This window comes from Pteropus alecto, unplaced genomic scaffold, assembly GCF_000325575.1.
Source record: "Pteropus alecto unplaced genomic scaffold, ASM32557v1 scaffold196, whole genome shotgun sequence".
Lineage (NCBI taxonomy): Eukaryota > Metazoa > Chordata > Mammalia > Chiroptera > Pteropodidae > Pteropus > Pteropus alecto.
In genome coordinates this window covers 4,017,028-4,033,684 of record NW_006439717.1, presented here as the reverse complement: position 1 = coordinate 4,033,684, position 16,657 = coordinate 4,017,028, and the positions used below count along the sequence as shown (strand labels likewise).

The 16,657-nt window shown below is 35.4% G+C and overlaps 1 protein-coding gene and 1 pseudogene across 1 annotated transcript in view; one reads left to right on the top strand and one right to left on the bottom strand.

Annotated features, from left to right (window-relative positions):
* Positions 1–16,657, bottom strand: part of DBX2 (developing brain homeobox 2) — a 36,050-nt gene that overhangs the window by 14,316 nt on the left and 5,077 nt on the right. Inside the window, exon 2 of the mRNA XM_006916873.1 lies at positions 7,872–7,967. Within this exon, the coding sequence (XP_006916935.1) occupies positions 7,872–7,967 (96 nt within the window). The remainder of the gene's footprint in view (positions 1–7,871; positions 7,968–16,657) is intronic.
* LOC112483851 lies at positions 346–464 on the top strand (annotated as a pseudogene).

Sequence of the window (16,657 nt, the reverse complement as noted above, 5' to 3'; positions counted from 1 at the left end):
GAAGGAAGGAAGGAAGGAAGGAAGGAAGGAAGGAAGGAAGGAAGGAAGGAAGGCAGGCAATTTCTCTTGCTGGCAATCTATACAAAGGCAGGCAGAGCAAAGAGATTAATATTTGCAGACACATGAGTTGGGATGAGGACAAATGTGAAACATGGTGGATGTTGGAATCTCACACGGTTTGGTATTTCCAAATTGCAAGGTATAAATGAGGAGAATACAGGAGACAAACTGGTAAGGTAGATCAGGGTCAGGGGTGACTAACACAAGTTTAGGTTATAACTTGCCACAAAGGAAAGCCTTTTGAGGAGGACCTGACCAATTTAACATTTTAGAAAGGCCAGTATTGTCTACAGCCATACCACCCTGAACAAGCCCGATCATGTCTGATCTTGGAAACTAAGCAGGGTCGGGCCTGGTTAGTACTTGGATGGGAGATCACCTAGGAAGACCAGGTGCTGTAGGTGTAAAAAACAAAAAATAAGAGATTGTGAGCTGACAATGTCCTGCAATCTGTGAAGTCAACCAAGGGTTGCCTCGTCTAAAAATAAAATAAAATAATAAAATAAAAAAGAAAGGCCAATATTTTCTACATCTGTGTAGAAATGTGAAATAAGTTTATGGACCTATAAGACTGGTTTTTAAAAAAACTGACACATATTTCTCTCTAAGTAGAGGTTTTATAAGTAGAAGTCATGATTCTCCTTATGTCAGCCCCTTCTTCACCAAGATCAACATGTTTAAATAAAACCACGGGGTAACACTTAAATGTCCCTGAAACTTTTCACAGGAACACATAGGTTTTCCTAATGAACTATTTTTAAGTACAGAGAAAGAAGAGTCCTGTCAAGGTAATACACAAATAAATTATTCTCACCAATGCAGTAAATACTAAGATTTTGGGGGTCATGGACCCAAACCAGACCTCACTTTTTGAGAGACCTGGCGTGGTTGTGAGAGTCAAAGGGTTAACTCCTAGGTCTGGCCTTCAGGTTTCAGTGCCCAATAACAGACACGAATACCACCAATGAACAAGCAAAAAGTATGGCGAAGTTAAAGAATATTACATTCTTCCTTTCTTTGATAGTTGCCTGGTTTCTTTTAGTGCTCCCTCAGTACACAAATCATGATTGTTTTCCTAGAGTGCTATACCTTGGGTTCTGACAAGAAGCATATTACAAGATGCTGCCTCTACCACTGATGCTCCTTTCCATGTCCCACCCGTGAGTCTTTTATTGGCTACCTCTGGATCTCATTACAAATCATTGATGAACCTACACCATTTCCATACTTTTAGACCTATGAATACATGCTCAAATAGTGCTCAAATCTATGCCTGCAAAACAAACAAGGACTTCAAGAACTTATTGGTGACATAAAAATCTCTCAGAAGCTACTGAAAAGTTATAGGCAATAAATACCTCTGGCTATTCCTAAAGTCATGACAAATGTCTGACTTGTGACTTTGTCCAGGTGAAAAAAATAAACGAATAAATAGTATAAAAATAAAAATGAATATAAAAATTTAAAAAGGCTCTACCAATTTGGAGATGATTATTATTATTATTATTATTATTTTATAATGTGCATATTTGGTGCTCGACATGTGCTGATGTATGTACCAACTATATGCAGCATGTCACATAATCTTTACAACAATTCCGAGAGGTAGAGATTGTCATCCCCATATTCCACGGGAAAAAAAACAGAAGCTCCAGAAAATTAAGTTGTACAACTAAGGTCACACCTCAAAGCAGAGTGAGGCCCAGTCAATGGTCTTTAAAATTATTCCAAAGATAGTCAAAGTTGTGTTTTAGAGGTCAGGAGGTGGGGAGAGTTATAGTAAAATGGAATAATGATCAAGGATAGAGAAAGTTTCAAAGGCATGATTGCCTGGATCCTGAGGTGGCTCCCACACACCATGCCCCAGGGAATCCCCATGTGATGGGTTTAGTGAGGGCACTGCAAATGTGTGTGTGTCATGTGTGAATGATATTGTTGATGGAGGGATGGGAGATGGGGGAGCAACAGAGAAACAAAGCATAAGATAAACTAGTGGAAGCCTTTGCCTCTTCCTTTTCCTTGACTTCCAAAAAATATGTCTTATTTCTAAAGACAGGGCACTGCTATTTATAACAGCCAGCAAGCCCTAGAAAACAAAGGGGTACCCAATATAGTCACTTTCTAAGACATCATCCTGAGAGCAAAGAGCTGCAGCTCTGCCCTGTCTTGTCACTCCTGCAATCCAACAGAGTCCCGTCCCGGGAAGAGTGTGCTAGTACTCTGTGTGATGTTAAATGCACCTTGACTCAAGGGCATCTCTGAATTGTTGATCCCACTAAGGTCAGCCTCCTTTGTCTTTCACTTCATTGCTTCAGGAAGCCCTATAAAGAGCTTTGGACCGTTCATGCCTATTGCTGCCTTAGCTCCATTGTAAGCTCCTGGACTCTGTCATGGCATTGACCTTGCTGTTTCCCGTTTCTTATTCTCCTCTACTCCCAGCTGAGGCTACCTTGGGATCACAGCAACCCAAAGAGTACTGTACAATGGCCACTCCTAATAAGCTATTTGTTTCAGGTTTTCTGAGTTTACACGGGCTTAAAGTATTAAAAACTAATTGATACTACAATATCCTTGTGACTTATAGCACAAGTCTATGAAGCAACACTGAATCTAAACCTCACAAGGCTTTTAGTAGGAAAAAAAAATGTTATTTCAGGATAGCTCAAATCAGAAACTGCCGAAAAACCTTTCAGAAGCAGCATTCTTTCATCTTTTTATATAGATTCAATAGTAGCTTCTCATAGCTAGGAGAGACAGGAGAGCATTTGCTTAATTCAGGCCTGTCCACCAGGCTAGCTAAGATGCCATTGGCCTCCATTAACTGTTTCCTTAAAAGTAAGTTATTTCAAACCATGAATCTGTGTCTCTTCTTCCTGGAATCAGCTTTACTCAAACATGGGATGGTTCTTGTCTGAGGACTCATCTTTTTCTGAAGCAACACTCAAATAGCTGTAACTTACAGGATTTTATACCTGTAAAACTCTTATCTTTCAGGGATTTCTCAATTTCTGTCTTGTGAAGAGCAAGACAGAAATTTTTTTCTGTCTTATTTTCAAGTATATGTGTGTGTGTGTGTGCGTGCACACGCATGTGTGTGTATTTTATGTAATTCCTGTGGAATTGAGGTTTGGAGAGAGAAGTTATAGCATTTGCCTGGCCCGCCCTATTTGAACTAGAAGTCCATCTTCCAATCTCTAGACAATCGAGTATCTATGAATGCTATATAATAATATTTTATTATCATACAATTTGATTTGCTAAAATATTTTCCCTTATATTAAGCCCAAACGCAATTTCCACTAAACTCTATACTCATTGACCCCAATTCTATCCTTTGTATCTATACTGAATATAGTATGTCTAATTTGAAGACAACTCTTATGTTCTCCCTATTATTTATCTTCAAGGAGAACAAAATCAATTACTTTCCAAAATTCCTGACGAGTCATATAGACCCTGCACCATTTCAGTTGCCGATGACCTCCTGACCTGGTTTTTATATGCAAATTTGTTCAAGGTGCCTTTTAAAGAGGGCCTCCAGAACTGACAGGTGTAGGCAGTCTGACCATTCCAGAGTCCAAAAGGACTATTATCTCCCTTATTCTGAATATTCTATTTCTAAAATCACAATCCAACACTCCCACATCATTCTGTAAACACGTACTGAGCTAACAGTATAACCCTTTCCTACTTTGTTCTATTCACTCAAATTCTCTCCCTCCCCTATTCTGTACTCATTCAATTATTTTGAGGAATCTAAAACCAGGACTTTATCAGCTGTCCTTTAGATTTCATGTTGTGTTCAGGCAAGGGCTATAAACAAGATGAGAAACAAGCACCCTATATCCCTAAGCAGTTCCCCTCCTCATCCCACACCCCTACTACTTACGAACATGACGGGAAAAAGAGAACTCCATTCCAGGAACGTTACTCATATACTTTCACTGCCTCTGCAGAACTGCTGAATAGAGCCATCAACTTGGAAAATCTATTGTCTTTGAGTCTCTGACTCCTTTAAACATATTCTTCCTGGTTGACCGAGTGTCATTATCCCTTCACTATTGAAAAGTCAAAATCTATATTCAACTTATTGCACAAACTTGATTATGTTTTCAACAAAATAATTGGGCTTCTTTCTCTGTCTGAACATAATGCTGCACCCTCCGAGGATAACAGAATGCTAAAGAGACATCCTTATAAAAGAAACTTTTATGCAACCTTTTATGGACTTACATAGGTCTTGGTCAGTTTCCTCAGCCCACTCACCACTCCAGCTGAGAGCACAGCCAGGTCAGGTGGCAAGAATACTAATCAAAGCATCGTCCCTCTGACAGTAATACTCACAGGACCAACTTAAACGCACAATAATAACAATAATGTCCCTTCCCTGCTGCCTTCGACAAAATTTTAAATTCAAATTGGGAGAGTGTATTATGACTCTTTAAGTTTTAACAAAGAAGAGAGTAAAATGATAGAATATAAGGTCATCTCCCAAGAAAAAGGCAGAACAGTTTGTCCCAGAGCATTTCCCTACTCATTGCTGCTCTGAATTTAAACTTTGTCTTTTAATACCTAAAATTCTCAAAAGGTCAAATTCAAGCTGGGTACTCAAAGACCAAACAAAATAATTATCTGATGCATTCAATTAGCTATTCTACATAATTAAGACTCCTGTCCTTTTTCAGGTAGTTTTTTTTTTAAGGTCATTCTCTGCATAATTTCCTCAACTTTCCATTTCCTTTTAGCTGAGAAGTATGTTATTTTGAAGAAGAAAAAAAAACCTTATGGACGTAATATCAAAGATTTTCCTTACACCGCTTTGAGGGAGAGGAAAACTTTTACCACTGCCTTTTAATTTTTCCCCACTGTAAGGGTTGTGCTTAAATAGCCTATTAAACTATTTATTATATGTGAGAAGGGCACGGGATGAATGATTGTTTCCACATTGCAACAAGTCAATCATAAATCTAAAAGTTAACAAGAAAAACAAAATCAATTTTAAACAAGTGAATCATGTTAAAAGAGTCAAAATGGTATTTCACTTCCTAGTTACAGACATGTTGATCCGATCCTACACTTTCGGAAACAGTGAAGTTGATATTGTGAAACAATAACGAGTCCATATTGTGAAACACTGATTTCATCACTTATTAAAATTTTTAGGATAAACCTTAATTTTGGCTATCCAAGCTCAAACTTAATAAGAGATTACTTGAACAGTTCATTTTCCTTCTTATTTACAATGGAAAACAATTAAAATGCTTGGTCATAAAAATCATTCTTATTATTAAAAATGGAAGAAAAGAAAAAAAGAAAATCTAGTAAATGCCTCAAATAAAAATGATTACTGTGCAGACATAAGCCTTATTAACTATTCCTTGGTATCACCGTTACTTATATAAAATACTTTACCGATAGCATAAATCCACCACTTCATTATTACTTGCTGCCAACATGATGAATATTATCAACAAAAAATAAGAAATTCATTTCAGATTTATAACTAATGAGACACCAAAGTTTATTTAAAACACTTGTAGCATCTCTAAACTGTTTTAAAATGTCAACTTTAGAAATGAAAACAAAACAAATGCAGCATTCTCTGTCCTTGATCTTAGCTGTGCTGATTTTCCCATTGTACGCCTTATTAAATAAGAAAGATAAGCTTGAGATTTTATAAGCCTCCAGGAATTGATACCACAATTTTCAACGGTTATACCAAAAGCATATAGTGGGAAGGACTGAGAAGCAGAGGGAGGAAAATGAGACTCCTTAAAATTTTAAACTATTGCGAAAACTAAGTTACCTAGGAAATGTCTTTAGAATTACTGTTATCTGTGCTGTACATATTAAACTGACCTGGGCATTAGAGTACTTTCATGGCTTAGAGACTCTTATTAAACCACTACCAGAAAATGAATACACACACGTTCACGAATACATGAAAATGTCCACCTGCTACATGGAATTTTTTTGTCCATTTACACTTACCTAAGCTCCACTGCCAGAGGTTTTCTAAAGTAGAACATTAATATTACATCAAGGCGAAATAACTGTAACTAGGTGCGGGACCTTTTTTACTCTCCACCTCTGGAATACGACACTAAAGATTTAATTCCATAGAGATGCCACTATGCGACAGTAGCAGATATTTGGGTTTTTAGTCTCTATTCCAGCAGTCTCTTTTCCTGATACTCAAATATAAGGTGATAAATGTCTCCTTAATTTGCACAACAGTTTTCAATTGCCCTTATGGGAGACCACCTTGAAGGAGCGAGTAAAAGGCTTAGTCATGGTTTCTATTTTTCTATTTGAATCAATACATTCTAGTTAAATGGACAATTAATAGGTCACTTTCAAAATAGTAGTGTATCAGTTGTGGTTAATAAACAATCCCCACAATTGATAATGGGTCCTATGTATTCAGCAAGTCCTGTATACACTCAGCTCATCCACTAAATCCCTTTTCAGGTAGACAGGGTTATATGGGAAGATGAGCTAGAATGAGTCCATAAAAGTCAGTTTCATTCACTGCTTTATTTTTCAGTCAAGTGCTTTAAATGGTGTCCAGAAATTCACTCGGAATGTGAGACAGGAGAAAAGACTGGCACATAGAGCCTTGCTTTATGACCATACAAAAGGGCAACTGACCCTTGCCCAAGCCTTTTCCATGTGAAATGGTTCCTAAAGTTCATCTGCACAGTGAAAAATCGTGGTGAGGTCGCGTGTGGATGAGTCAAGTGAAAGTGGCGATTGGTCACGGGTCTGTCGCCCATTGTGGCTGGGTCCCAGCCATGTAAAGTGCTCTGTGGGAAAGTACCAGCCCCCTAAAGAGGTACTCAGAAGCTTGCAGCTCATTAAACAGCCAGCATTTGCTGCCTCACTTGCCAGGAATCATTCTGTTGAGCAACTGCCCTCCTGAAACATTCATAAAACACATGCAGAGAGGCAGCAGCAATCTGAATTCAACCAGGGTAGAGCCCTGATTTTAGCCTGACTCAACTCCTACTTCACATTTCCTCTGACAGAGTTGTTAACCTGAATGAACACTTTCTCTTGGGCGGCTGAAATAAATGCACTCCTCTACTGAACTGCTTTATCATAAACTAAAATTCTCTGCCTACAGATTCTTATCTGACCTAGAAATCTCAAGACCAAGGTGAATTTTCTTTGCTTTTAGTGAGACATTTTTTCTTTACATGTGCAAGTGTGTATGTGTGCACACGTGCTCTGCAAGTTTTTGAAAGTTGTCATTCTTACTCTACCTCTGGACACTGTTAAAGTTTTGTAATGTTTGGAGAAAAGTTCTCTTGCAAATATTTCCTGTGATGTTTGTTGGTTTTCTTCAAGATTACAAAGAAGAGATATTTATCTCTTTTTACAATCGACAATTTAAAATTTTTTTCTATGGACAACTAATGACTTTCTGTGTCACATTTTAAGTTGACTGGAAATTTTACACAGCATAATTTCTTAGCCTTCCTTTTTTTCTTCTTTAAATGGGTATTGCTACACATTTCAGAAAGAGCCAAACTGGTCCTTCTAAGATCTTTTATAGCAAATGAAAAACAAGTCACTTTCCTTGGTGTGTCAGCCCTGGGTTTCAATGCCATTAGAAATCGTTCACAATTGCTCAGTGTGCTGAGGTTTGATAAATCTCTGGAAACTTCCTGAATAGGATCGCTGTGATTTTTAGTGAGGAATTAGCTCCTTGCCATTGCATTACCAATTAGTTTTCCAGAGCACATTAAATCCTGCTGCTTTGGTTTACAGAATAACTGAGGCATTGCTGATGAAGCATAAAAACTTACTTGGAAAAGCAGTGGGGGATGCAGGGCGCCGACAGGACCCACCACAGCATGCCGAGTAGAATGGCGGGGCACTCAGGAAAAAAGGTTTGGAAGGTGCTGCAGAGAAAGCAATGATCTTATTGATTAGCCGTTTCTTTTAGACAATATTCAAAGTTCCAGTTTCGCAAAAGTCATTGAGTTAAAGCACTTCATTTTCTGAGCCTTCACCTAGTTATCATTTTTGCTGAAATAAAAATCATTTAAAAGTAGCCTTTATCTGTCAAAGAACTTGCCAAATAGTTTCATCAAGATTTTAAAAATGTGGTGGAGAGACTCAAATTATCGTAACTAAATGTAATAGTTCATTTTCTGGGTAGTCATAACTATAAGTAGTAAATATCAAATATTCCTTTATTCAAAATATCCTAGAGCAATACTATCCGAGAGAACAGTCTGTGATGATGGAAACATCTTATATCTGCACTATCCAATATGGTATCTACTTGCCGCAGATAGCTACTGAGCACTTAAAATGTAGCTAGTTTGACTGGGTAACTGAATTCTTCATTTAAATCATTTTAGACTTAAATAGACTCATGTGGCTAGGGTACGGTATCAAATTGAAAAGCACAGTTCTATATCTAACACCAAGAAACAATTTCAATGTTAAATGCTGATGTTTAATTTTTTAAAGAGATTATAGATTACTCTACTATTTAATTTCAGAAGGTTCCTTGAAATACATAATTAATTGGATTCCAAAATTTATAAGAGTTAATATACTGAACAATTCCCTTTAAAAATTGTTTTTTTTTCTGATCACATTTACATGTTTAAAAGTATTTGAAGAGTAATAACATTTTATCACAAGAGAAATCTAGTTAATCTGAAAGCACTTACGTTTAAGGAGTATAAGGAGTTGCCCTATAATTCCGTTCTGCTCATTTTGTTAAACTATGCCATTCCTAACATTTTCAATACACACACACAGGCTAGTTATCATTACTCTGGTAAATAAAAAAATGTTTAAACTCTGTTCCTCAGTAGATGAAAAATAGCTATAAAGGATGTCATAGAATATTAATAGCTCTTTTTTATTGAGCATTTACTATATGCCAGCTTTTGGTTAAATACCATAAATACACCATATCCTTGAGTATAATGAGGTTAATACAATATAAATATGGGTGAAATTTCCTGTAGGTGGGCAACTTCCTTTTGCCAAGGCATACCCAGGAAAGTACCTGGCACATTCTAAATGTCAATAAATTTTCAATGAATAAATGATCTGCAAATCTAAGAAACAGAAAACTTCTGATCTTCTTAGGTAAAGAATGAGAATCTGGAAGTTAACCCCTTCTCTGCTCCCCTGACTTATTCTGAAATACAGTATCTTTGGTAACAGATGACCTTGAAATCTAGAGCATGACTTTATTACTCTCCCTTCAAAGTCAATGGCAACTCTTTTCTTAATTACATACAGTGAAAATTATTTTGATACACATACATACCTTTTTTTAAGAACACAGTAATTTCAGGCTCATATTTTAACCAATTGATGAGCATGTGTTTATATTCACCAATGCCTTTGAAAAATGTATCAATATGTGTATTTCCCAATAAGAATTTTATAGTCTCAGGGTCCTTAATGCCCTCAAAATGCTACCTAATCATAAATGCAGGTTTTTTCCTCTAATATAATGAAAAATGGTCAATATTAGTATTTTTATTTTTTAAATCTGGATTTTCCAATATTTTCTGTTCTGAAAATATGACGACTAAGCAAAGTATGAAAAAAAGTCCCACTTTGGTATTCAAAATGTCAATAAAACTTTTTAAAATTGCATTGCTATAAGTTGTTCTAATGTTGATAATAAGAATTAAAACCCTCACAAAAATGATAAGTCATTTCATTTGAACTTAACATCCTAAGTTATATTTGAATAGTATTATTGAGGCAGAGTTACATTTACCACTATTTTTATGGATATATGAAGTACTCTGAAAAATGAAAATATATTTCTATATACAGAGGTTGCATCATTATGTTTATCCTCAAGCATTTCTGTTAGCTAATTTATTTCATCCCCAAAATAAACACTCCATAGATAACTAAGTTATGGCTATTATGCTATTAGGCATTTTTAAGTTGAGATCAAAGAAAAAGACTCAGCAATGTTGCATACATACATACAATTAAACATTTATCTTGATAGTTGGGAACATGCACAAAAAAATATTTTTGCTCAATATAAAGTGTAAAAAATAAGTATGCTACTATCAAAATAATGATACAGAAGATGTACAAGTTACAAATTTTACTACTCTAGCGAACATGTTTCTCAGTCTAACTCTATGGCCCTAAAACTAGAAAAAATAAAGGGTAAAAAATGGATGGTTTATTTGAGACAACTGATCAATTAAATTCATTTGTGATAAATGAGGTTCTAAGATCTACATTGTAGTGTTAAATTTAGCCAGAAAAAGAGCTGTAATTGAACAGCTTGTTATATTGTTATCTATTATCCTATCTTAATATAGTAAAGCTATAATTAAAATGACATGCTATCTACAGTAACAACTCTAGCAGCTAAAGAACTACATGTGACATGACTAGGCTTAAAGTTCTTTCGCATAGAATTTCTTCACCATTTTAAATCACCTCTCTAACATACATATATTTACACAGATTAGTCAATTCCTGATTTCTATACATAGATATACCTTGTTTAAGCTGGTTTATGTGGAAATTGCTGTGAAATTCCAATTAAGTGCACCATTTTTTTTTTTACTTGCTCTGACTTTGACATAACTGCTAATCCAGCTGAATATGTGATTGCAGGCATGTTGAATGGCGTTAGGAAATAACCATTTAAAACAATTCAATGAATTGAAAAATATAGAATTTAAAATATTTGTAAACCACATACTTTTTAAAGCAATGAGCAAAAAAGGAAACTGAAGTGTGATAAAAACCAAGTGACAAGTTAACAAATGTGTTAAAACTTTTGTTAAGTCATTAAGAACTACTTTGAAGATGCTCTGAAAAGGGCAGAAAACAAGGCAATTTCATCCCAAATGATATGCATTTCAAAGTCCATCAATGCACTCTAGATGCAGTGACTTTATCATTTATCATGTTAGGAACAATTCACTGTAGGCTTACTGAACAATAATTACGATGATATTTAAGGAACATCTACTATATGCCAGGCTTTGGACCAGCTATAAATTTAACACGTGCTATCTCATTTATTCATTAACATTCAACCTCAAATGGGCATGATAATAATGATGACTGCTTTTAGTAATTTTTTTTTTTAAAAAAAGGACAATGGAAACATCAATGTTTCATCGTAATTGTTATTAGCCATGACCGATAAGGATTTCATGCACAGAAATGGTCAGTTATTCAAAAAGAGCTGGAGCCCAGAAAATGGATACATTTTCAAGCTTTCCAGAAAAACAAATGGGTTTTCCTATGGAAAAAATACACACTGTCAGTTTCCACAGCATGTTAGGTTTTCTTGGTACAACATTTCAGAACACTCCAAATTTTGTATCCTGCCAACAAATCTAACTTCCAGTTTCTGTGTGAAATTGTTACAAGTTATAAACACATGACTTAAAATTTTGGAACTAAACTGACTGAATCCAAATGACTAAAATCACTTATTCGCAGAATACTTCATAAACTTTTCATTGCTTAATAAAATGTTCTGACCTTTCTGAAAACACAATCAAAACTTCTATTAATTATTTTGAATGTTTAATTAAGATGTGAACTTAGAGACAACTTAATGATGAACTAGCCTAATGTTTTTTTTAAACTTAACCAACTAGATGGCTCTGTGATATAAGTATCCCATAGCCAAAGATGGTTACAAGCCTGGCTACAGAGAAGTTATTTTCAAAATTCTGTTCTCTAGAAAGCAAGCAATAAATTTTGTAATTGTTTTTGTTATTTTCATTCTTCTTTCTTGATGAACAACGGGTATCTAAATGGGGCGAAACGCCAATCTTTTTATTGTCAATGCAAACTGACTTGAGCTGACATTTCAAAGAAAGAATACTAAAGACCACTAATAAAACCTTCAAATAAATTTCAGGAGCCCACTGCGATGTTACGCTGTTTAGGCAGGCATTTAAGAAAGATGAGAAATGAGAAAAGGTTCCAAGATGTCTTATTAAGGCACCAAAGGGTCAAAAATACCTCAAGGAAAGAATCCCAGAGAATTAAATAATTTCAAAAGGATGGTTTTACTGACCCCCTTCAAGTTCTGGGTACATAGACACTGGAAATAAAGCTATCTAAACTTCTGACTTGAAAATAATACACAACTGAACAGACTATCTGGAGTAGAATTAGACCAAAAATGAGACTGTGATAAATGGCAACCATCTGTTTTGAGTAGTAAGACTTAAGAAATATCAATTATCTAATGACGTATTATTTATTTTATCACACAACCTAAAAATAATTCATTTATTTGCTCCACATGCAAACTTGTCTTCAATCGCAAGGGAAAGCAAGTTAAGTAAATTCATCTTTTACCTTTCTGCTTATCAGAAATCAGTGTGTTTTGTGTTTGGTTGTTTGTTTTGTTTTTTTTGTTTGTTTGTTTTTTGCCTCAAGTATTTCAGAAAAACAAAGGTCATGTTCTGGCACAGCTCATGAGAAGATGCATCATGTGCAATGTCTACTCTTTTGATTCTTTCAATTCTGCGCAAATAATATGTACTGCATATCTATTGAATGCCACATAAGGCACTGTGTGTTGGGACTAAAAGGATGAAAATGGATAGTTTCCATTCCTGGAAGGGTTTCTATTTTTTTAGAATGTTCTTTAACATACATATTTTGAATCTGCTGGTCAAAGAAATGAAATTTACATTTCTCTGTACTCCCAATTTAAGGTTGTTCTGTCGAATATGAGGCATTGTCCAAGAAAGAGATGAGATCTGAAAAAATTCATTCTACGTGTTTCCCTAATGAGTGCTTCTTAACCTTAACACACATTAGAATTACTCAGAGTGCTTTTCGAAGATACAAATGCCTGGGCCTGACACTAAATGGATTAAATTAGGCTGGCTAGGAGTGGATCCCCTAGCATAATATTTTTTCAAAAGCTGCACAGGTGATTACAATGTATAGCCAGGATGAGACCACCAAAAGGAACACAAAACAATGCCTGACATGCAGTCTCTACTCCCACCATATAATTTGAGATCAACTCTAAAACAAACAAACAAAAAAACAACACATAAAAAGAAGCAGCTTGGTCTAAACTTCTGCTGAAATACAGAAGCAAGTAAAAAGGAAAGAATATTGTTAGAAAGGCTTTGTCAAAGGCTTGAAGCGGGAAAGACATCTAAATCTGGACCTTGAGTTGGATGGTATTTGGAATGGTAAAAGAAGAGAAAGTAGGCATTCTAGGAAGGAAGGGTGGCATGAACAAAAGGAAAGAGGGCAAGAGTGGTGGTGACATTTGGGGCAGGTTAAGGAGACCACTCTGACTGCTGGGACAAGGCCAAGGGAGTGAACATTAAGCAATGTGGTTGGAGGAGCTAAATGTAGCTGAATAAATGAAGGTTTTGAAGGACAAATATTTTTATTTGACCTGATTGTCAAGTGGGATAATTAAGGCTTTCCTAAGTAGTTTGGTGATATGACCAAAGCTATATTTTGGATAATTTCACCTGGCAGTAGTGGATGAGATGAGGTGGAATAAGGGATGGGGGCAGTAATGGAAGGATCCTATTGCAGTAATAATATGCTGTGGCAATAGGTAATGATAATCATTTATTTGGACACTCCCACTAGCATCTTCTCCTATATCCTTACAATACTAACAGGTGGGCAGGCACCGCCTTCTCCTCAAACTAGAGCCCTAGTTCATTATAATAACCAAAGGAAGTCACTATCTCTGCTGCCTCCCCTTCAGAGTCTCCATTAGACAACTCTGAAAAAAATGAGCTAAATCTGAGGAACAACCTTGCTCCTTTTTTGGTAAAATTGATGTCACAGAAGAGAATAATGTAACAGAATAGTACCTGTAGTTCTTGAAACTTTAAAAGCCTTAATAAAGGCTCCAAGAGCTCCCAGTTATATCACATCACTCCATGTAATTAATTCCTGCATTGGTCTATGCCAACAGGAGATAGACCTGGTAGGAATTGTGTCTGAAGATGGTTATCCTGATTTCACCTGGTGGCAGATTTTAAATGGCTGCAAATTATTTGGTACTCCTCCCACTGAAAGGTGTGGTCTATTTCACATTCTCTTATACTTGAGGTGGTCTTGCTGCCTTGCTTGACCAAGGAACATAAAAGAAGTGACATTCTGGAACTTATAAGGCTTGGTGATAAGAAGTCTTGAGTTACTTTCTGGGTTTCTTGGAATGTTTGCTCTTAGAAGGGAGCTTTCAGAAGCCAGGCATCATGCTATAAGAAGCTCAAAACCCTTAGAAAGTCCAATTGAGGATGTTGGAACAGCTCTTGTCGAGCACCCAGTCAGCAGGCAGTATCACTGTCAGCCAAGTGAGTAGCCATCTTAAATATCCAACCCAGTTGAGCTTTCAGATAACTGTAGCCCCAGCTGACATCTAACTGCAATGAGATTCCAAGTGAGAATCACCCTGTTGAGCCCAACTCACAAAAATGAAAGAGAAAAAAAAAATTGTTCCTTTAAGACTCAATATTTTGAGATGGTTTCTTATACAACAATACCTCTTTTACCAATATTTTACTTATGGTAAGATGATGGAAAGGAGTTTCACATTTTCCCTGTATGTTATAAATGGACTTTTGAGATACGTGTTTCAAAGTCAAATGCTGATCCTAATATCTGTTCTCATTTTGAAATGAGGAAATGGAAGGTCAAGGAGATTACTTAAGTTATTTAGGATGATATAATCAGTAATATAAAGATCTTAGACTTGAATCTAGGTTTTAAAATTATAGTAGCACTGCTAAATCCAGCTTAGAAAACTATACAATATTTTGAAATTTACCCAATTTGCAGTTTATGCTTTGGAAAAAATGTTTGCAAACTTTTATCATAAGTGTCAGAAAGTAAATACATTAGGCTTTGCAGGTCATATGATTAATTTGTAGTGTGAAAGCACCTATAGGAAATATGTAAGCAAACAGGAGTGACTCTGTTCCCGCTTAAAAGAATCAGATTGTCTTTTGGTTTCGGACCCAATATAACTTTAGAATTGATTCAACACACTTAAACTCAATCCAGCCCTAGGTTAGTCTATTAAAAAACTTGCCAGCAGTCATTATTTTTATTCTCTTTTAACGTACATAAATCTTCTCTAAGGATAGCGTACTAACTCTTTCACATATTGTAAGAAGCGTTAGAGATTTAAAGTTTTAAAGAACAAGAAATTTTGAGTCCTCTCAAGAGGACTGGTAGAAATATATAAACTATTCTATCTCTCAGTCACTTCAAATTAATACAATTAATGTTATGGCACGGTGCCTGAATATATGTAAGAAAAGTGAAAAACCTAGTTTATCTTTGGAATATTTATAAATAAGAAGGCAATTAAATATTCAACAATATATAGAAAAAGACTTGAAAATTTTTTCTTTCCTTTTCCTTGATGCTTTGGTTCTGAAACAAAAGTCAAAACTTAAGAGGGTTTTTGATCTTTGACTTCAGAGAGAATTTTAGTGCCTTAAGTTTACTGTGCACAAAACTCACGAAAAAAAAGTGCCCCTGAAATATTCCTAATAGCTGGTTGACAAAATGAACACTATTAAAAATGAAATCAGTACTGTAACTTTGTAGAAAGTGATGAACACAGCATTGCCAAATCAAGTATTGACTGGAGGCTAAAAAGAATGAAAAGGAGAGATTTCATTAAAAGTGGAAACATTACTGAAAGTAAAATAAAATGTTTTGGAATAAAATATACAAGGGTCTGGTAAGCATAATATACATTAAGGCAAATATCCAATTTTTTACTAAAAGAGTGTAAAACAAAGCATGATCTAATGAAGTCTTAAATAGGGATTCTAACAAGCATTCCCAGATAAAAATCATAGTTTCTTTTTACAATTTGCCTTTTTATTTCTGACAAATTCCAGGCGTACTTAAATGAAAACTTAAAGTTAACGGATTTAAAAATTGTGTACCTTCACAATGCAAAAAAAAAAAAAAAAAAAATCACTGTATTTAAGAAACTTTTAGAGCCTCTGTTAACCTAAGATTAAGTGGACAAACACTGTATTAAGATCTACAAATCAAATCCCCTCAAAAGACATAATAAGATGAATTCTAAAGGTATGGACAGTATCAATAGAAATAGGGTGGTGGAAAGTAGCTTGAGTGAGGAGTTAATGAAGTATTTATAATCCCCTCACCTTAACATAAGGACGTTTGTTTAAATATTATAAAGATAACATTTCAGTTCTATAAAAACTTTCATAGCAAAGAATCTCAAAGTATTCTATAAACACATCTATTACCTATGTTGCTCCTTCACTTACTGCCAAGTTGCTGCCATTTCTACCATTATTCAGCAACAAAACCAACCATATGTCTTCTTAAAGCAAAAAGAGACTTTTTCTGGTGGGCACAAGAAGGTAGGAGGTGGCATAAAGAGAAATACAATAAAGTCTAATGCACAGTCAGGTTCTAACATCTGAGCCACATTTATGGCCAACAAACATCGATAAAATCACTGTTGACAATCCTTTTAAATTGCCCACCCAATATGGCATCTTTTGGCTTCCTGCATGTCGCCCTGAAGTCTCGGAGTCCTATGTTTATTTCTGCATAAATTGAATGCAAT